The sequence below is a fragment of the Pseudoliparis swirei genome, chromosome 7 (assembly GCF_029220125.1).
Source record: "Pseudoliparis swirei isolate HS2019 ecotype Mariana Trench chromosome 7, NWPU_hadal_v1, whole genome shotgun sequence".
Taxonomy (NCBI): domain Eukaryota; kingdom Metazoa; phylum Chordata; class Actinopteri; order Perciformes; family Liparidae; genus Pseudoliparis; species Pseudoliparis swirei.
The window spans coordinates 24,314,256-24,329,536 of record NC_079394.1 but is presented as its reverse complement, the minus strand read 5'-3'; the positions used below and the strand labels follow the sequence as shown (position 1 = coordinate 24,329,536).

General features: G+C 41.9%; 1 protein-coding gene across 3 annotated transcripts; it reads left to right on the top strand.

Annotated features, from left to right (window-relative positions):
• The first annotated feature begins 630 nt into the window (after positions 1–630).
• Positions 631–13,693, top strand: si:dkeyp-117b11.1 (B-cell linker protein). Of its 3 annotated transcripts, none has more exons than XM_056420049.1 (20): positions 631–708; positions 811–873; positions 5,515–5,540; positions 5,623–5,657; positions 5,731–5,768; positions 5,890–5,992; positions 6,114–6,181; positions 6,265–6,316; positions 6,412–6,516; positions 7,379–7,407; positions 7,607–7,643; positions 7,761–7,839; positions 8,028–8,064; positions 8,754–8,790; positions 8,907–9,015; positions 9,692–9,729; positions 9,871–9,914; positions 10,000–10,068; positions 12,867–13,025; positions 13,144–13,693. In XM_056420049.1, exons 2-20 carry the CDS (start codon positions 865–867, stop codon positions 13,258–13,260), a joined length of 1,191 nt encoding a protein of 396 aa, XP_056276024.1. In that variant the 5' UTR covers positions 631–708; positions 811–864; the 3' UTR covers positions 13,261–13,693. The 3 variants fall into 3 exon arrangements, with proteins under 3 accessions (XP_056276024.1, XP_056276025.1, XP_056276023.1); XM_056420050.1 differs by having other exon boundaries at positions 662–723; positions 8,910–9,015; XM_056420048.1 differs by having other exon boundaries at positions 662–723.
• Positions 13,694–15,281: the final 1,588 nt, after the last annotated feature.

Below are 15,281 nucleotides of genomic sequence, written 5' to 3'. Positions count from 1 at the left end.
CAGCTAGAATAAACATACACTGACTTTTTTCTATGTTTTCATAATATTCCTTATTAATTATCATATATTCTTATGTATTAATTTGAACATAGACCTTCTTTATATACATGTGCAAGTAAAGATAACAACTATTACAACTCTAAAAAATGTAACATATTACACCTTTAAAGATTAAGAGAAAAATTGCATGTGTGCATTTATTGTCATTTATATTTTTTTACTTGAATCAGACTTGTCCGTCTTCTACTTAAACCAGATTAAGCTGACCTGGCGATTTATAGCTAACAGTGCTAACGGCGCTAACAGTGCAAACCCTCGGCAAACGTTAACCTTCGGGGGGGACCAGAGAGACAAGGCTGTTGCCCGGGGCGGCCTTATCAGCTGTAACCACCGTATGAGAGTTGTGCAGAGCCGCGGCACCAAGATGCACTAAAGCAAACAGCTGTCTGCTGCTATATAAATGCTGTGAATGTCGTGTATCGCTCCTCTTATGACTTCTTAGCTTAGCTTCATTGATAGCATGTCTGTGTGTATCAAAAGTTAATAATTGGTGGTTTCAAATGGATTACAAATGAGACGTTGTTTGCCAGTCGCAGCAAATGATGTAAAGCCAGGTGTGTGGACGGCCATGAACAGCGTGAAGCGTGGAGCCGTGTGTGAGCTGCGCTGGAGCTGCAGCGCATTTAAATCCAGACCGTGCAGCAGCAGGTGAGGCTTTCACAGGTAGGAAATGCAAATGAGATCAGTTAGAGCTGCTCTTTACATTCCCTCCGTTATCGACTCACTTTCATTCCTCCAAACCGTCTGCAGCCGAAAGCGAAGACATCTCCTCATGACTCGGGCTGAGAGACCGGACCCCAGACCATGACGATGGTAAAGTACTGTTGGGTTTTTTCTCATACTTCGGTTAAATGTTCTGAGAACTTTGGGCGGAGTGCAAAAGGAAGTGAGCAGGTGTTGTTGATGGCAGAGTCGTGTCAACTGTGCAAAAGCAGTTGCTTTTATTTCAGCGTTTCTTTCAGAGGAAGTTCTGATGAGGGGAACGATATGATGGCGGCTCCTCGAGTACAACCACACTGCATTAGTGCTTTACGAGAGCATGAAGGTCAACCACGTTTATTCACCTTTCTTTTGTGTTTTTGCTCTGTAAATTAATGATTACATTTTCAAACCAGACATTTCTCACAAGTGATTTACCTCGCAGGTTAAGTTCTGGTTTTTTTAACCTGAAATGTATCGAATTCAAATCCATTGGAAATCCAGCGAGGACAATCATACACACTTTGTTTCGGTTTTGTTCTGCGCCCTCGGATTTGAACAATACTCTTATTCAGAGCGACTTTTGATACAAACTAAATCTGTGTCTGATTCTGACAATAGTTTGTTTATAGTTGACCTTTTAACGTCATGATGATCTTTTTGAATAGTTTTTGTTATCCTTGGGGCTTTTGCAAATGTTTCCAAATGTCTCCCCCAGTGAGTCATAGAAAAAAAACTTCTTTGTTGTTGTTACAGTCAGAATACGTCTGAATAGGGCTACACATCAATATGAAAAGATGTTGACCTTTCCATGACCTTGACCTTTGACCCGATTGATCCCAAAATCTAATCAAATGGTCCCCGGATAATAACCAATCATCCCACCAAATTTCATGCGATTCAAGAAGATTTTGACCTGTTCATGACCTTTGACCTTGAACTTTGACCCGATCGATCCCAAAATCTAATCAACTGGTCCCCGGATAATAACCAATCATCCCACCAAATTTCATGCGATTCGGTTCAATACTTTTTGAGTTTTGCGAATAACACGCATACAAATAAATAAATAAATAAATACACGGCGATCAAAACATAACCTTCCACATTTTCAATGCGAAGGTAATAACAGCCTGTTGGTCTGTGTATCAGTAATATCTAACTAGAGGTTTTCTCGGGTCTTGAACTCTCCTCCTGCAGTGTCAACAACTCCATGCGGATAAAATGTTTCTTGTATGTTCTCAAAAACAAACAAAATGTCTCCCCCGTGAATATTTATCGATCCGTGGAATTGTATACACAGTGTTTGTGGTGCTAGTTTATTAACTGCCGCAATGTGTGTCCTGGCTGCTCCGTGGTGGAGGAGCTCCCCGTCTCTACGCCTTCCTCCGGAAACTAAAAACACATCTTTTTACTGACTATGCCTTAAATAAAAACAGATTAGCACTTCAGTGGCTCTTGAATGGGATTTACTTATAGTTTTACTCATGGTATTACTCATGATATTACTTATAGTATTATTTATGGTATTACTCATGGTAGTACTTATGATATTACTTATGGTATTACATATGGTATTACTAATGGTATTACTTATGGTATTACTCATGGTATTACTTATGATATTACTTATGGTATTACTTATGGTGTTACTGATGGTATTACTCATGGTATTACTTTTGGTATTACTAATGGTATTACTGCTAATATATCTGCTTGTGATACACTACCTCTACTGACTGAATAGTGACACATTTGAATGATGCTCAGTGCGTCCTCCTTTGCATCGGATCTCATTTCATGGACTCCCGGGACACTGAAAACCAGTTCACCAGAGACAAGTTTCAACAGTACTGTCGCTGTAACTTGACCCGGCTTAAAAAAAATGAAAATATTTTGGGTATTTCTGTCTGCAAGAGGAAAAAGGTTGTAACTATCAGAACAATCAAGGGTAGTTCTCCTCGGATCGATTTCAGCACCTGCCACTGTGTCTGTGACATTTCCCTCTCTGTCTATCTGTAACAACTTACCTTACAGCAACACTTCCTCTATGGCTGCCCGGCACTGTGGGAAAACGGTGATACCGTCTCCCCACTTCCTGATTTTTTTCATGACGTGTGTGTTTATCTCTGCCTCCTCTGGCACAACCTCAGCCACGTCCCTGCAGATGAACTTTTCTGTGAACCGATAGTGTTCACAAAGCAAAAACACACTGATTGTGAATGAACTGTAACGGCAACCAAAGGTCAGAGTTACGGTACACGGGGACACGGTTCACAAAGACTAATATAAATAAGTTACAGTGAGAATACTGAACCTCTATAGCTTGTTTAACAACACTGAACATATTTTCCAAGCAAAGAGAAACAACAGGAAAATGAAACTAATTTGGGCGACACATGGCGATGAGTTAGCGTCAATGTTGCTACTTCCTGGTCGGTACGTGAAGATGCATGTCAGGAGAGCAGCAAACCAATGATGGCTGGTTGCGTTTAGCTTGGTGGTTGTGAGGATATACGTAAGGATATACGATAATTAAGAAATGTTTTGACTAAGAATTTGATTATATTGCACTGAAAAACAAGGCCACGGTGAGTAAAATGGGACATGAGCAAAAAAATGCCCCAAAGCTGCTTGCCGGTAATGAGTTATCTGTGGCGGCCGGTTGCAATTCTCCCATTTGGACCACCTTTTACAGAACTTTCTCCATGGAAATGCTGAAATCGTCCAACTAAAAGGTGCTGCCGCATTCTGACATGGAAAGTAGAGCTTTTAACCGGTCTAAAGTGTTCTTTATAACATCAATTTATTCTTTAGGTGTTGCATCAAGGTTGTTGAATCGGCTCGCACAGGGTTACTGATGCATTATACTGAATGCTTTTCATTATTTTAATTTTAATTTGTCTACAGTCACTGTTATTAAAGAGGTTAAAGCATTTATCCAGTGACAATTTATCTAAATCTACAAATATTATTTGCCTTTACAGTTGAAAGAAAACCAAAATACATCACATATTTGTAAGGTTCTGTTCTGTGTCTTCTCTGTGTCTTCTCTGTGTCTCCTCTGTCTCCTCTGTGTCTCCTCTGTCTCCTTGATTATGTCATTCCCTGCACCTGCCCTCAGCCACTCTCGTCTCGTTACCGTCTCATGTCGTACACCTGTTTCCATGTCGTACACCTGTTTCCCCCCCTATATATTGTGCCACTCTTTCCCTTGTCTGTTGCTGGATTGTTGTCTTTTTTCTGTCGTCCTGTCTGTCGTATCTGACCCTGCCTGCTTTGACCCTCCCTGCCCTGAACCCAGATTCTCTGCCTGCCCCTCTTTGGACTTTGTTGTTTTTTGTCTGGAAACTTTTGACTCATTAAAGAGCATCTTTGTGTTAATCTACACTAAGTCCTCAATTCCTCTGCGCATGAGCTCCTGCACCTTGCTACCTGTGGCGTTAGCCCTCATGATATTAGACTCCTTTAAAAAATAAAAAAAAAATTAACCATTGAAATAATGATCGACTTTTATTAAAATGAGAAAATCAATTATTTTATGGTATGTCTGTGAAACTGAATAGGCTTGAAACAAAATATTCCTAAGCACAACTAAAATCTTTGTGTCTTCCCAAAATGTCTGCGAAAAAGTTACTTAACTTGACTCCAGACCCGGGAGTAGGTTCTCAAATGCACAAACTAACATGAATACAAAAATAATAGAAAGGTGCAGGCCTAGGTGCAGTGTGGCCAAAAAAGACACAAAACTTCCAACTCAGTCTTTCCGTTGGCTAGTTAAGCAAGCTAACGGAAAGACACTCCGGCTACCAGTAGCAGCCTGTGGCTGAGCGGTTAGCATCTTTAATCCCGTTATTTTAGCAGCTCACTGCTACGCAAACATACAAACAAATGCGAACATTTGGGCAATTTAACGTTATTTAACCAAGCTCTTTTTTTCTGAGCTCCGTGTGTTTCTTTGTTTCTCTCTGAAGTAACTACTTCTATTTTTGTTGACTAACAGTAGAAACACCACAGAGTAAAAGTTATGCATTCAATGTTTTGCTTTGGTAAGAGTACGAGTGTCAAAAATCTATTCAAAGTGCCGAACATGAAAGTAGACAAGAATGGCAGCACACCTCATTTAAGTTCAGTAATTACTGCTTCAATAAGATATTGATGCAGTCATGTTTGTAGTGATGTGGCGGCTAACCGTGGTGCTGATTGAAACCAGTTTAATTACTGCTGGGTAGCTTGAATTCCCCCCTGGGGGTAAACAAATATATATAACAAATTAAATATTCAATATATTACATTTCTAAACAGCTTTAAAGTCATTTTAGTATGATTTGTAATATATTCATTTGTATATTAAATTATGAATTCAAGGAAGAAGCCCTTTTATGTAAAAAAAAAAATCCCAACGAGGTTGCACTGCAATACTGTACACACTGTGTTCATATAAAATCATATATTTAACCATTTAATACGTATTCTAGCACTCTTTACACCCACCCTTAGATTAAAGCTAGACTTGTGTTCAACAGAAACATTTGGGACTTATATGTTACCTAGTAGGTGTTTTCACCAGGTGCACTAAATAAAGCTCTATTGTCCATCCCCAAAATAGCAGCCACTGACTCATGCTTCATGCCTCATGAGGTCGATAGATAAGTTAAAGTAAATGATTACCAGGAAATGATTACCAGCAGTTCGGTTTATTTTGTCTGTTTTAAATCTCTGCCAATACTAACCTGAGGTTTCTGTGTTTCTCAGAGCTTCTTTAGAAAACAAAAGAACCTGTAAGTACCACGTCCACGAGCGAATCTCCATTAGTGTTGCTGTGAATGTGTTATGCATCAAAGTTTCTCCTCTTTCCGTCAGACACAGTGGGCCGCCAGCTCCAACCAGGAGGACAGGTGAAACAAAATTTCCATTCCTTTGTTGCCTTACTGGGTTATACATTATCATCTATTATCACCCCTCCCACAGATGACAATGCAGGGTTTGAGTGGTCACAGGAGGAATTTGTAAGTAGAAAGACATTCCTGGCTTATTAAAAGGTGCTAAATGAGACATTTCTGAACATCCTCATCATATTTATATTCCACTATTGACACATATCCCCCTTTCTTCTTTTTTTTACGGCAGGATGACGAGGAAGAGGACGACGGGGACACGTATGAAGCGCCTCCCTGTGAGCGCCAGTCTGTGACGGTCCCACAGAGCGAAGTGGAGGAGAACGTCTATCTGGGTAACGAGCACTGCACTGAGTCATTACTGCCGACAGAGAACTGACAGTTCCTGTTCGGCACCGACACCTCGGACACCTGTTCCAGCTGAAATGATGTCCCTCCATGCTGCTTGTTTTGCAGAGAACCAGGGCAAACCCACGCCTCCACAGAGGCCGGCCGGTTTGCCGCCGAGGCCGACCAATCCCTCGGTAACAACAGCTCAGTGGCCTGGAAGTCTGTTCCTGTTTGTTCAAGACATTTAAACTTAGTTTCATGATATTGCATTTCCCAGAAACCCCAACAACGTGCTGACGATTTCTCCTCTGACCCCAAGACCAAGAAAGGTGAGCGATTCTTATCCAACGGTCCATTTATGTTCGTCCACTGCACCACCCACCTCCGCAGCTCACAGCATCACCTCTCTGACACATGTCTTCAGCACCTGAGATCAACCGCACTGAGAAACCCGGGAGGAAGATGATGATGCCCCCCTCACCGGTCCGCTGTGCTCCGGTTCCAGAGGCTGCGTCCAACACAGAGGAAGGTGCAGTCATCACAAATAGGCCTTTCATAGAAGTAACAGCCTACATGACTGTTGACTGAGAGGAACATCAATGTATTAACGAGGTGATGTGGCAACCAGGTATTTGGTTTTATTAGTTATGTGTCATTTAGCAGAAATATAGCCGCTGCTTGAAGGAACAATGTGTTCACTGCAGCAGGAACAGCAAGTTTGGGTTGAATGAATAGAAGAAATAGTTGAGCGAAGATTGAAGCTGGAACAAAGAGGAAGGAGGAGAGTGCCACCTGCTGCTGTGCCAGTGAGCTGCACCTCGAGTGACCCATCGTGGAGAAAATGTTGCCAATAATTAGTCAAAGTTAAAAGACTTTGTCACATTTGTCAGCAGAAGATTATGTAATAAACCACACCAGCACTAGAAGTAACCACTAAACCAGCAGCGTGTTGCTCGGTCCTGTTTCATCATAAGTCTTGTTTTGGTCTCCAGTGGGTTTTTCTTTGCGTTGCATTAAATGTCTTCCTCGTCACCGACCCGATATGCGACGTGTTCTCTGGTCGCCTGTCGTTTGACTGGAGCCCGTTCACCTTTATTTTAAAAACACTGCAGCCGCATATCGTCACCTTCCTAAAATAATGTCCTACGTCATTTTTTGCCTCAATCATCTCCTCATGATACTGGCCATCTCTGGTAAAATCGCCCTGTAGTCTAATATATCACAATAGCATATGATCAATATGATAAGATCAATATGTGGTCAATTTTTTTGTATTTCTGAGAAAAAAACTGTAAAAATGACTTAATTTTCGGAAGGTGACGATATAAAAGCGTGGAGGCTTGTATGATACCACTACAGGTCACCGCCAGTCCTTTCTTTCTGCATTTCAGATGTGTATCTGGATCCCAATGAAGAACAGGTGAGATGAGACACATCAGCAACACACCAAGCATAACACACGTCGGAGGAGACAGCAAGGGGCCTCGCTGTGTTGGGGTCATGGGGTTACGACGGGTTGTAATGGTCATTCACGCATGAATATGATTGGTTGGATGTTTCCAAGCCATTCGTTGCAAAAAGCATAAATACAACTACAATGTTCGTCTTGTGCGTTTCAGGAGGACAGCGATGACGTGTATGTGGAACCCACGGCGGGTATGTTTACATCTCGCTTCACAAGAACCAACTCTGCTCTCTGAAGTTTGCACGTTTTGCAGAAGTGACGATCAGACCCAGAACTTCCTTGTCCCCTTTTTCCTCCCTGCACCACAGCTTGCACCCCGGCCACTCGCGCGCCGATCAGGGTGCCTCCGTCTCCCAACACGGGCCTCGTACCTTCCCCCACACCCGTGTGAGTTCCACCTTCTCTATCTGGGTCCAAACCAGCAGCCCACCGCCAAAAGCGGAGCACGTTGATGTGCACTGGTGATGCGATGAAGTCACATAATGAGCGATTCTGTCATTAGTTTTGCAGCAAAATGCAAATGTAGATTTCAATTCCCTTGAACTAAACCCGTCTCTCTCTCTATCTTCCTCTAGCTGCAGGATGAAGCCGCCGGTTCCCAGAGCTCAGTCTGTGAGCGTCTCATTCAATTCAGTTTATTTTGTATAGCCCGATATCACAAATTACACATTTGCCTCAGAGGGCTTTACAATCTGTACACATACGACATCCCTGACCTTTGACTTCACATCGGATCAGGAAAAACTCCCCAAAAATAAAAAATAACCTTCAGGAGAGCAACAGAGGAGGATCCCTCTCCAGGATGGATGGAAGAATAGATGCCATGTGACCAGAAGGAATCATTAGAGTTAAAACACATTTAATGAATATGACAGAGTGTATAAATAGTTGGTGGTAGGCATGGACCACGATCCAGACCTCCATGATCCATCAGGCAGATGGAGGTAGAGAGGAGGAGTGGGCGGGGCATCAGCATCGCCATGGCATCAGACCCAGCCAGGTCCAATGGACCCTATGAGACGTGAAGACACAAGGACTCCGGGGAGGAAGCAGAGTTAGTAATGTATAATGGAGAGATGGGAATTCATCCATAAGGAGAGAGAAGAAGAGATAGGTGCTCATCTCATCTCATCGTGATATTGTTTCCTCATGCAAAGCCCTGAGTTCTCATTCAAAGTAAGACCGTCAGGATAAAAAAGGCCCGAATTCGAAATGGAGGTTTTCATTCTCACCTTTTGCTCCGTAAATGAAATGTAAACTCGTTGTATGGTGACATTTCATGTCCTTCCTTTCCTTTATAGAATTCCCTCTTTCCTTCCTCGAACGAGTTAAAAACAGGTAAAGATGACCATCTTCCGACACTGGTCAAATATCATCACACACACACACACACAAACACACATATATATCCAAAACAAATGATTTTGAGCACGACGGTGCACATCTCTTATCAGCAGCGTCTTCAGTGGAGGTGAGACGCGCCGTGTTTCCCGCCAAACTCCCCCCACCAACTCCCAGCGGGAAGCCCCCCCTGCCAGGCAACCTGAAGGAAGCTAAATGCAGGTTTGTTCAACAGACTTAGCTTCTTTTTTGTATTTTTTGTATATTTTTATGTATCTTTTTATATGGAAATATTGACAGGTACATAACACAGTACAATTTTACTTATACTGATATTTCCATTGTTTTTTTATTTTTTTGTTAACATATACAAACGGACAACAAACCCACCCCACCCACTGACCCACCTAGAGGAACAGGAAAATAAATACATAAAAATAGATACAAAGAGGTCACCTCATTTTGCCGAGCCAGACGCCTACATATGTACCTAAACACACACACATCCTGTACATCTGTATGAAGACACACCTGCATCACTCTACAGAGTAAATACCCAGTCATCACACAAGTACAGTATATCCAGACATTAAATGACAATAGGATTGGCCAGTAGGCAGAAAGTCAAATTAATACATGAATGAAAATCAATTATGTCTATTGTGCGCCTCATGATTTGGGAACTAGACCAAGAGATGCTGCGAATGGGTATCAGGCATAGTTTTGAGTTTTCCTTAGTATGTCAGAACCAGATCCCAGGCGGAGAAGAATTTGTTCCTTGAACCCCTCAGCCAGTATTTTATTTCCTTTAAAGTTATGAATTGCATCAGGTCACCAAACCACACAGACATCTTGGGTGGTTTGATGATGAGCTTCTTTTTGTGCGTCTTGATTCCAGCCTTCTCAATCCTCCTGTGGCAGAAACTAAGACAGCTGGTGAGCTCACATTGCTTTAAAACTAAAAAATGTGATAGTTCGTGACGACTGTGATCATTTGGTCTCTGCTGAGATTCTTTGTTTAAAGTAATCCAAATCATTCCACGGTTTACATGACAGGCTTTCCATCTTTTTTCTAAGCCTCCTCTGGTGGTATGAAGACGACCAAACAAAGCGGGTTGGAGGTATGTCATCAATCTGCACCCGAAAGAAGAAGAAAACAAGTAGTCTGGGAGGATTGTTTGTTGACGTCTTTGTGTCATATTACAGGACAAAGAGTGGTTTGCTGGGTCCTGCAACAGGAAGACGGCCATTGATCTCCTGCTGAGGCTCAACAAGGTGAGCCACTTGACGGTTCTGTTTCACTTCGAGGTAATAATAATAATAATAATATTCGACCAATCGGGTAATTTCAATTTAACCGAGCAACTGCCAACGAGGAAATGAAGTGTTTGTGTGCGTGTTGTTTGCTGCCAAACCCAGGTCAGACACTTAAAGTTCCACATAAACTTTAATCTTCTTAACTCAGTACACAATAACAATTCAATTCAATTCAGTTTATTTGTATAGCCCAATTTCACAAATTACAAATTTGTCTCGGAGTGCTTTACAATCTGTACACATAGACATCCCTGCCCCAAAACCTCACATCGGACCAGGAAAAACTCCCAAATAACCCTTCAGGGGGAAAAAAAGGGAAGAAACCTGCAGGAGAGCAACAGAGGAGGATCCCTCTCCTAGGATGGACAGATGCAATAGATGTAATGTGTACAGAAGGACAGATTTAGAGTTAAAATACATTCAATGAATATGACAGAGTGTATGAATAGTTCATAGTAGGCATATTCCACGATGGAGACCTCCACGATCCATCAGGCAGATGGCGGTGGGGAGGAGGAGGGCGGAGTCTCAACAGGACAGTGGCGTAGTCATGAGCAGGAATTCCACGACCCAGACGATCCATCAGGCAGATAGGATCTATGCCGTCTCATAGGGTCCGATGACCCCATGAGACGAAAGTCAAAAGGACTTCCGGGAGAAAGCAGAGTTAGTAACGTGTGATTGAGAGATGAAAATTCATCCTTAAGGAGAGAAAAAGAGGAGATAGGTACTCAGTGCATCCTAAACGTCCCCGGCAGCTATAAGCCTATAGCAGCATATCAAGGGGCTGGACCAGGGCAAACCTGATTCAGCCCTAACTATAAGCTCTGTCAAAGAGGAAGGTCTTAAGTCTACTCTTAAACGAGGTGACTGTGTCTGCCTCCCGGACTGAAATTGGAAGCTGGTTCCATAAAAGAGGAGCTTGATAACTAAAGGCTCTGGCTCCCATTCTACTTTTTAAGACTCTAGGAACTACAAGTAGTCCCGCATTTAGTGAGCGTAGCTCTCTAGTGGGGCAATATGGTACGACAAGCTCCTTAAGATATGATGGAGCATCACCAATCAAGGCTTTGTAGGTTAAGAGAAGAATTTTAAAAGTGATTCTTGATTTTACTGGGAGCCAGTGCAGAGCAGCTAGTGCAGGAGTCATGTGATCTCTTTTCTTAGTTTTAGTGAGAACACGAGCTGCAGCATTCTGGATCAACTGGAGGGACCTAAGAGATTTATTAGAGCAGCCTGCTAATAAGGAGTTGCAGTAATCCAGTCTCAAGTAACGAACGTGAACCAATTTTTCTGCATCTTTTGAGACAAGATGTGCCTGATTTTTGAAATATTACGTAGATGAAAGAATGCAGTCCTTGAGATTTGCTTTACGTGGGAGTTAAAGGACAAGTCCCGATCAAAGATAACGCCAAGATTCTTTACAGTGGTGTTGGATGCCAGGGCAATGCCGTCTACAGAATCCACATCACCAGATAATTGATCTCTGAGGTGCTCAGGGCCGATTAAAATTACTTCGGTTTTGTCTGAGTTTAACATCAAGAAGTTGCAGGTCATCCATGTTTTTATGTCTTTAAGACATGCTTGAATTTTACAGAGTTGGTTCCTCTCCTCTGGTTTTATCGATAAATATAGTTGAGTGTCATCTGCATAACAATGAAAGTTTATGGAGTGTTTCCTGATAATATTGCCCAAAGGAAGCATGTATAAGGTAAATAAAATTGGTCCAAGCACAGAACCTTGTGGAACTCCGTGATTAACGTTGGTGGTTATCGAGGCGTCATCGTTTACAAATACAAACTGAGATCGATCTGATAAATAGGATTTAAACCAAATTAGTGCCGTGCCTGAAATGCCAATCGACTGCTCCAGTCTCTGTAACAGGATGTCATGGTCAATGGTGTCGAATGCAGCACTAAGGTCTAACAAGACCAGGACAGAGAGGAGTCCTTTATCTGCTGCCATTAAGAGGTCATTTGTAATTTTCACCAGTGCCGTCTCGGTGCTGTGGTGTTTTCTAAATCCTGATTGAAATTTCTCAAATAAACTATTATGATGTAGAAAGTCGCACAACTGATTTGCACCACTTTCTCAAGGATCTTGGAGAGGAAGGGAGGTTAGAGATCGGTCTGTAGTTAGCCAATACCTCTGGATCCAGAGTGGGCTTCTTCAGGAGAGGTTTAATAACAGCCACCTTGAAGGAGTGTGGTACGTGGCCTGTTAGCAGAGACACATTGATAATATCTAATAGAGAGCCGCCAATTAAAGGCAAAACGTCTTTAAGCAGCCTCGTCGGGATGGGGTCCAAGAGACAGGTAGACGTGTTCGAAGTAGAAACCGTTGAGAATAATTGGTCACGGTTGATAGGAGAAAATCCCTCCAAATATACACCAGGGCATACAGCGGTTTCCAAGGCCATTCCACTTGAGGACAGATTGGCACTGGTTATGCAGGCCAACAACGCACAATCTAAACAGTCCAAACACTGCGGAATGAGAGAAACAGGGTTTAAATACACAGAGACACAGGTGGAAACAATCAGGGACAGGGGAGACAATCACAGGGACAGGAAGTGCAGGGAAACAGGACGCGAGAGACAAGGACTTCAAAATAAGACAGGACACAAGACACAAAAAACTCCAGATCCTGACAATAATAAGTTTTTTCTTTCATTAATCCCCCCATACTTCGTACTCCTATCAGAGTTTGCCAACACATTTCGTCTCCATTTTTGTTCTCCTTTTTTCTTTTTGCAGGACGGCGCCTTTCTCATACGACACAGCTCGGCCCAGGGCGGCCGCCAGCCGTACACGCTCGCCGTGCTCTACCAGCAGAAGGTCTTCAACATACCCATCCGCTTCCTGGGGGAGACCCGAGGTTACGCCCTTGGGAAGGAGGGCAAGAAGAATGAAGAGGTGGGCGAGGGCAGCAAATAAGAAAAAAAGAGGGGGACGGGACGAGAGAGGGGTTCTGGGAAAAGGTCCGGCTTAATTTTCGATGACCTCGCTTGACCTTTCATCCTCTCTCTTGCAGGTTTTCGGCACCCTCGACGAGATGATTTCCCACCACAACAATAACCAGCTGCTGCTGATCGACAGCCAGAGTCAGGCCAAGCGCACCACGTATCTGACGTATCCCGCACGCCCTTAACAGAAAACCAAGATGTATTCATATGAGTTTTATGAGGATAATAGCACAGTTTAAAAGTTTTCTGCCAAAAAGTGTCAACAAATTCTAACTCTAACTGCTAGAGTGTTGTTTTAAATAGACAACGCAAACGTCTAATGCCCCAAAACAGAGATTAAATGTCACGAGCACCAGCTTCCCCGTGACGTGACGAGAGCTGAAAGTTAAAGCTCGGGGGTGTTCCTGTTTTCTGGTCGTTTTATTGCATCAACTGCAAAAAATTGTAACGGTGAAAAAGAAAAGATAAAAAATGTGTTGCTGTGTTTTTTTACGCTCCTCTTCCTCATCGGATACATGATGATGATGATGCTCTCAGATCCCTGGAATTTTACTCGTTTCTAAACATTAAAATCTTTTGAATTCTGGTGATATGAGATATCAAACACTTCCACCTTCACTTGGTCCCTTCTGCTCATTTCCACCCTCTAAATGTCTAAAGAAGCGTTGAGATGAACATCTCAATTATTTTAATGTCTATCACAGGTTTAGTTTAGTTTGACCTTGAGGCTGACTATGTAAACTAAACATTAATTCATTAATTTTACCACAGTTTCTGGAAATTTACTGCTGATGACCAATAACAATAAGTTGATCTGGACCGCGGTCTTTATTTGGACATTATGTGATGAAGTCCTTTGAGGAAAGTCCAACCTTCTGGGATGGATCCTCGTCAACTAAGGGTCAGCGTGGAGATGGCGGGATTAGTGGGTTTTACACCATGAGCTTTATCTGTGTGTGTGTGTGTGTGTACACACACAATAAAAAATAAAACTGCATTAAACACATGTCAGAGTTAAAAGAAAAGAACGAAATGTGGGGTGGTGCAGGTGATTAGACACAGGTCAGATAATCACAAAAGACACACACAGGACACGAGGAATTCAAAATAAAACGGAAAGAAAAACTAAATCAAAACAAATTTAGCTTACAATATTCACTAGTAAGTGATGCTAATTTAAACACATGGTTAATGTATTTTATGTAAAGAAATATTTTAGTTCAAAGAATTTAATTTATGGGGATATCATGTTTAAATTAAATCAAAAGGTAGGCAAAATAATCCAGTTATTAATAGTCCTACCACACATACAATCCATGGTTGGACTAGTTAGTTGTCTACATTTTATTTGCCATATATTAGAAAATTATAACATATTTGCCTATACATTGATATTTAAAAAGTTGTGAATTATTGCAACCGCTGAATTAAAGAAAAATATATATATATGTTCATAAAACAGCCCATGTTACAATATTCAAATCCTTATATGAGCACCACATTGTCGTGTAGCCTTTCTCCAGTAGCACTATATGCTAGAGGTGTAACAAAAGTACAGTAACTTCCTGTAAATGACGAGTAGCATCTGCACTACATCCATAACGCTTAGCTAATCACAGTAAACGTCTGTTAAGATGTTTTTGTTTGATGTTTTACAGCAAAGGCTAAAGGTTCAAATGTGCTTGAAATCGGAAAACCCTTACAAAACGAGCATCAGGGTATAACAGTTTTCTTTTTAAAAGACTTGTGTTCATGCAGCATCGACACAGTTTAAAGTTATTCTACCCGGTAAATTCCAGGACAGGCCGGAAGTGCAAAGGCTTCATCAACTATTTGCATATAGGCCGCTGGTGTAAACGAGTGCTAAATAAACTCCTGGAGCCAGAGTCATTTGGCAGGTGGGTGTAAGGCACCGTTTAGCTCGGTTATTTAATCATGTTGAAAGAACAGAATATCCTCATCCCCCTCATTTGCAAACAGCGAGCTTACTATCCATATCTCATATATCGCTTTAAAGTTTATTACGAATGAAATGTTTTCAATGTGTCCACTGAGACTCCAATTACAAATTTCAGTCAAGGGTTTTATCTCAACATTTGTTTTCGGTGGGCTTTTATTGGGTGGTGCAAAGAAAAACGGATGACAGGAAATGAAGGGGGAGAGAAAAGAGAGAGAGAGAGAGAGAGAGAGAGAGAGAGAGAGAGAG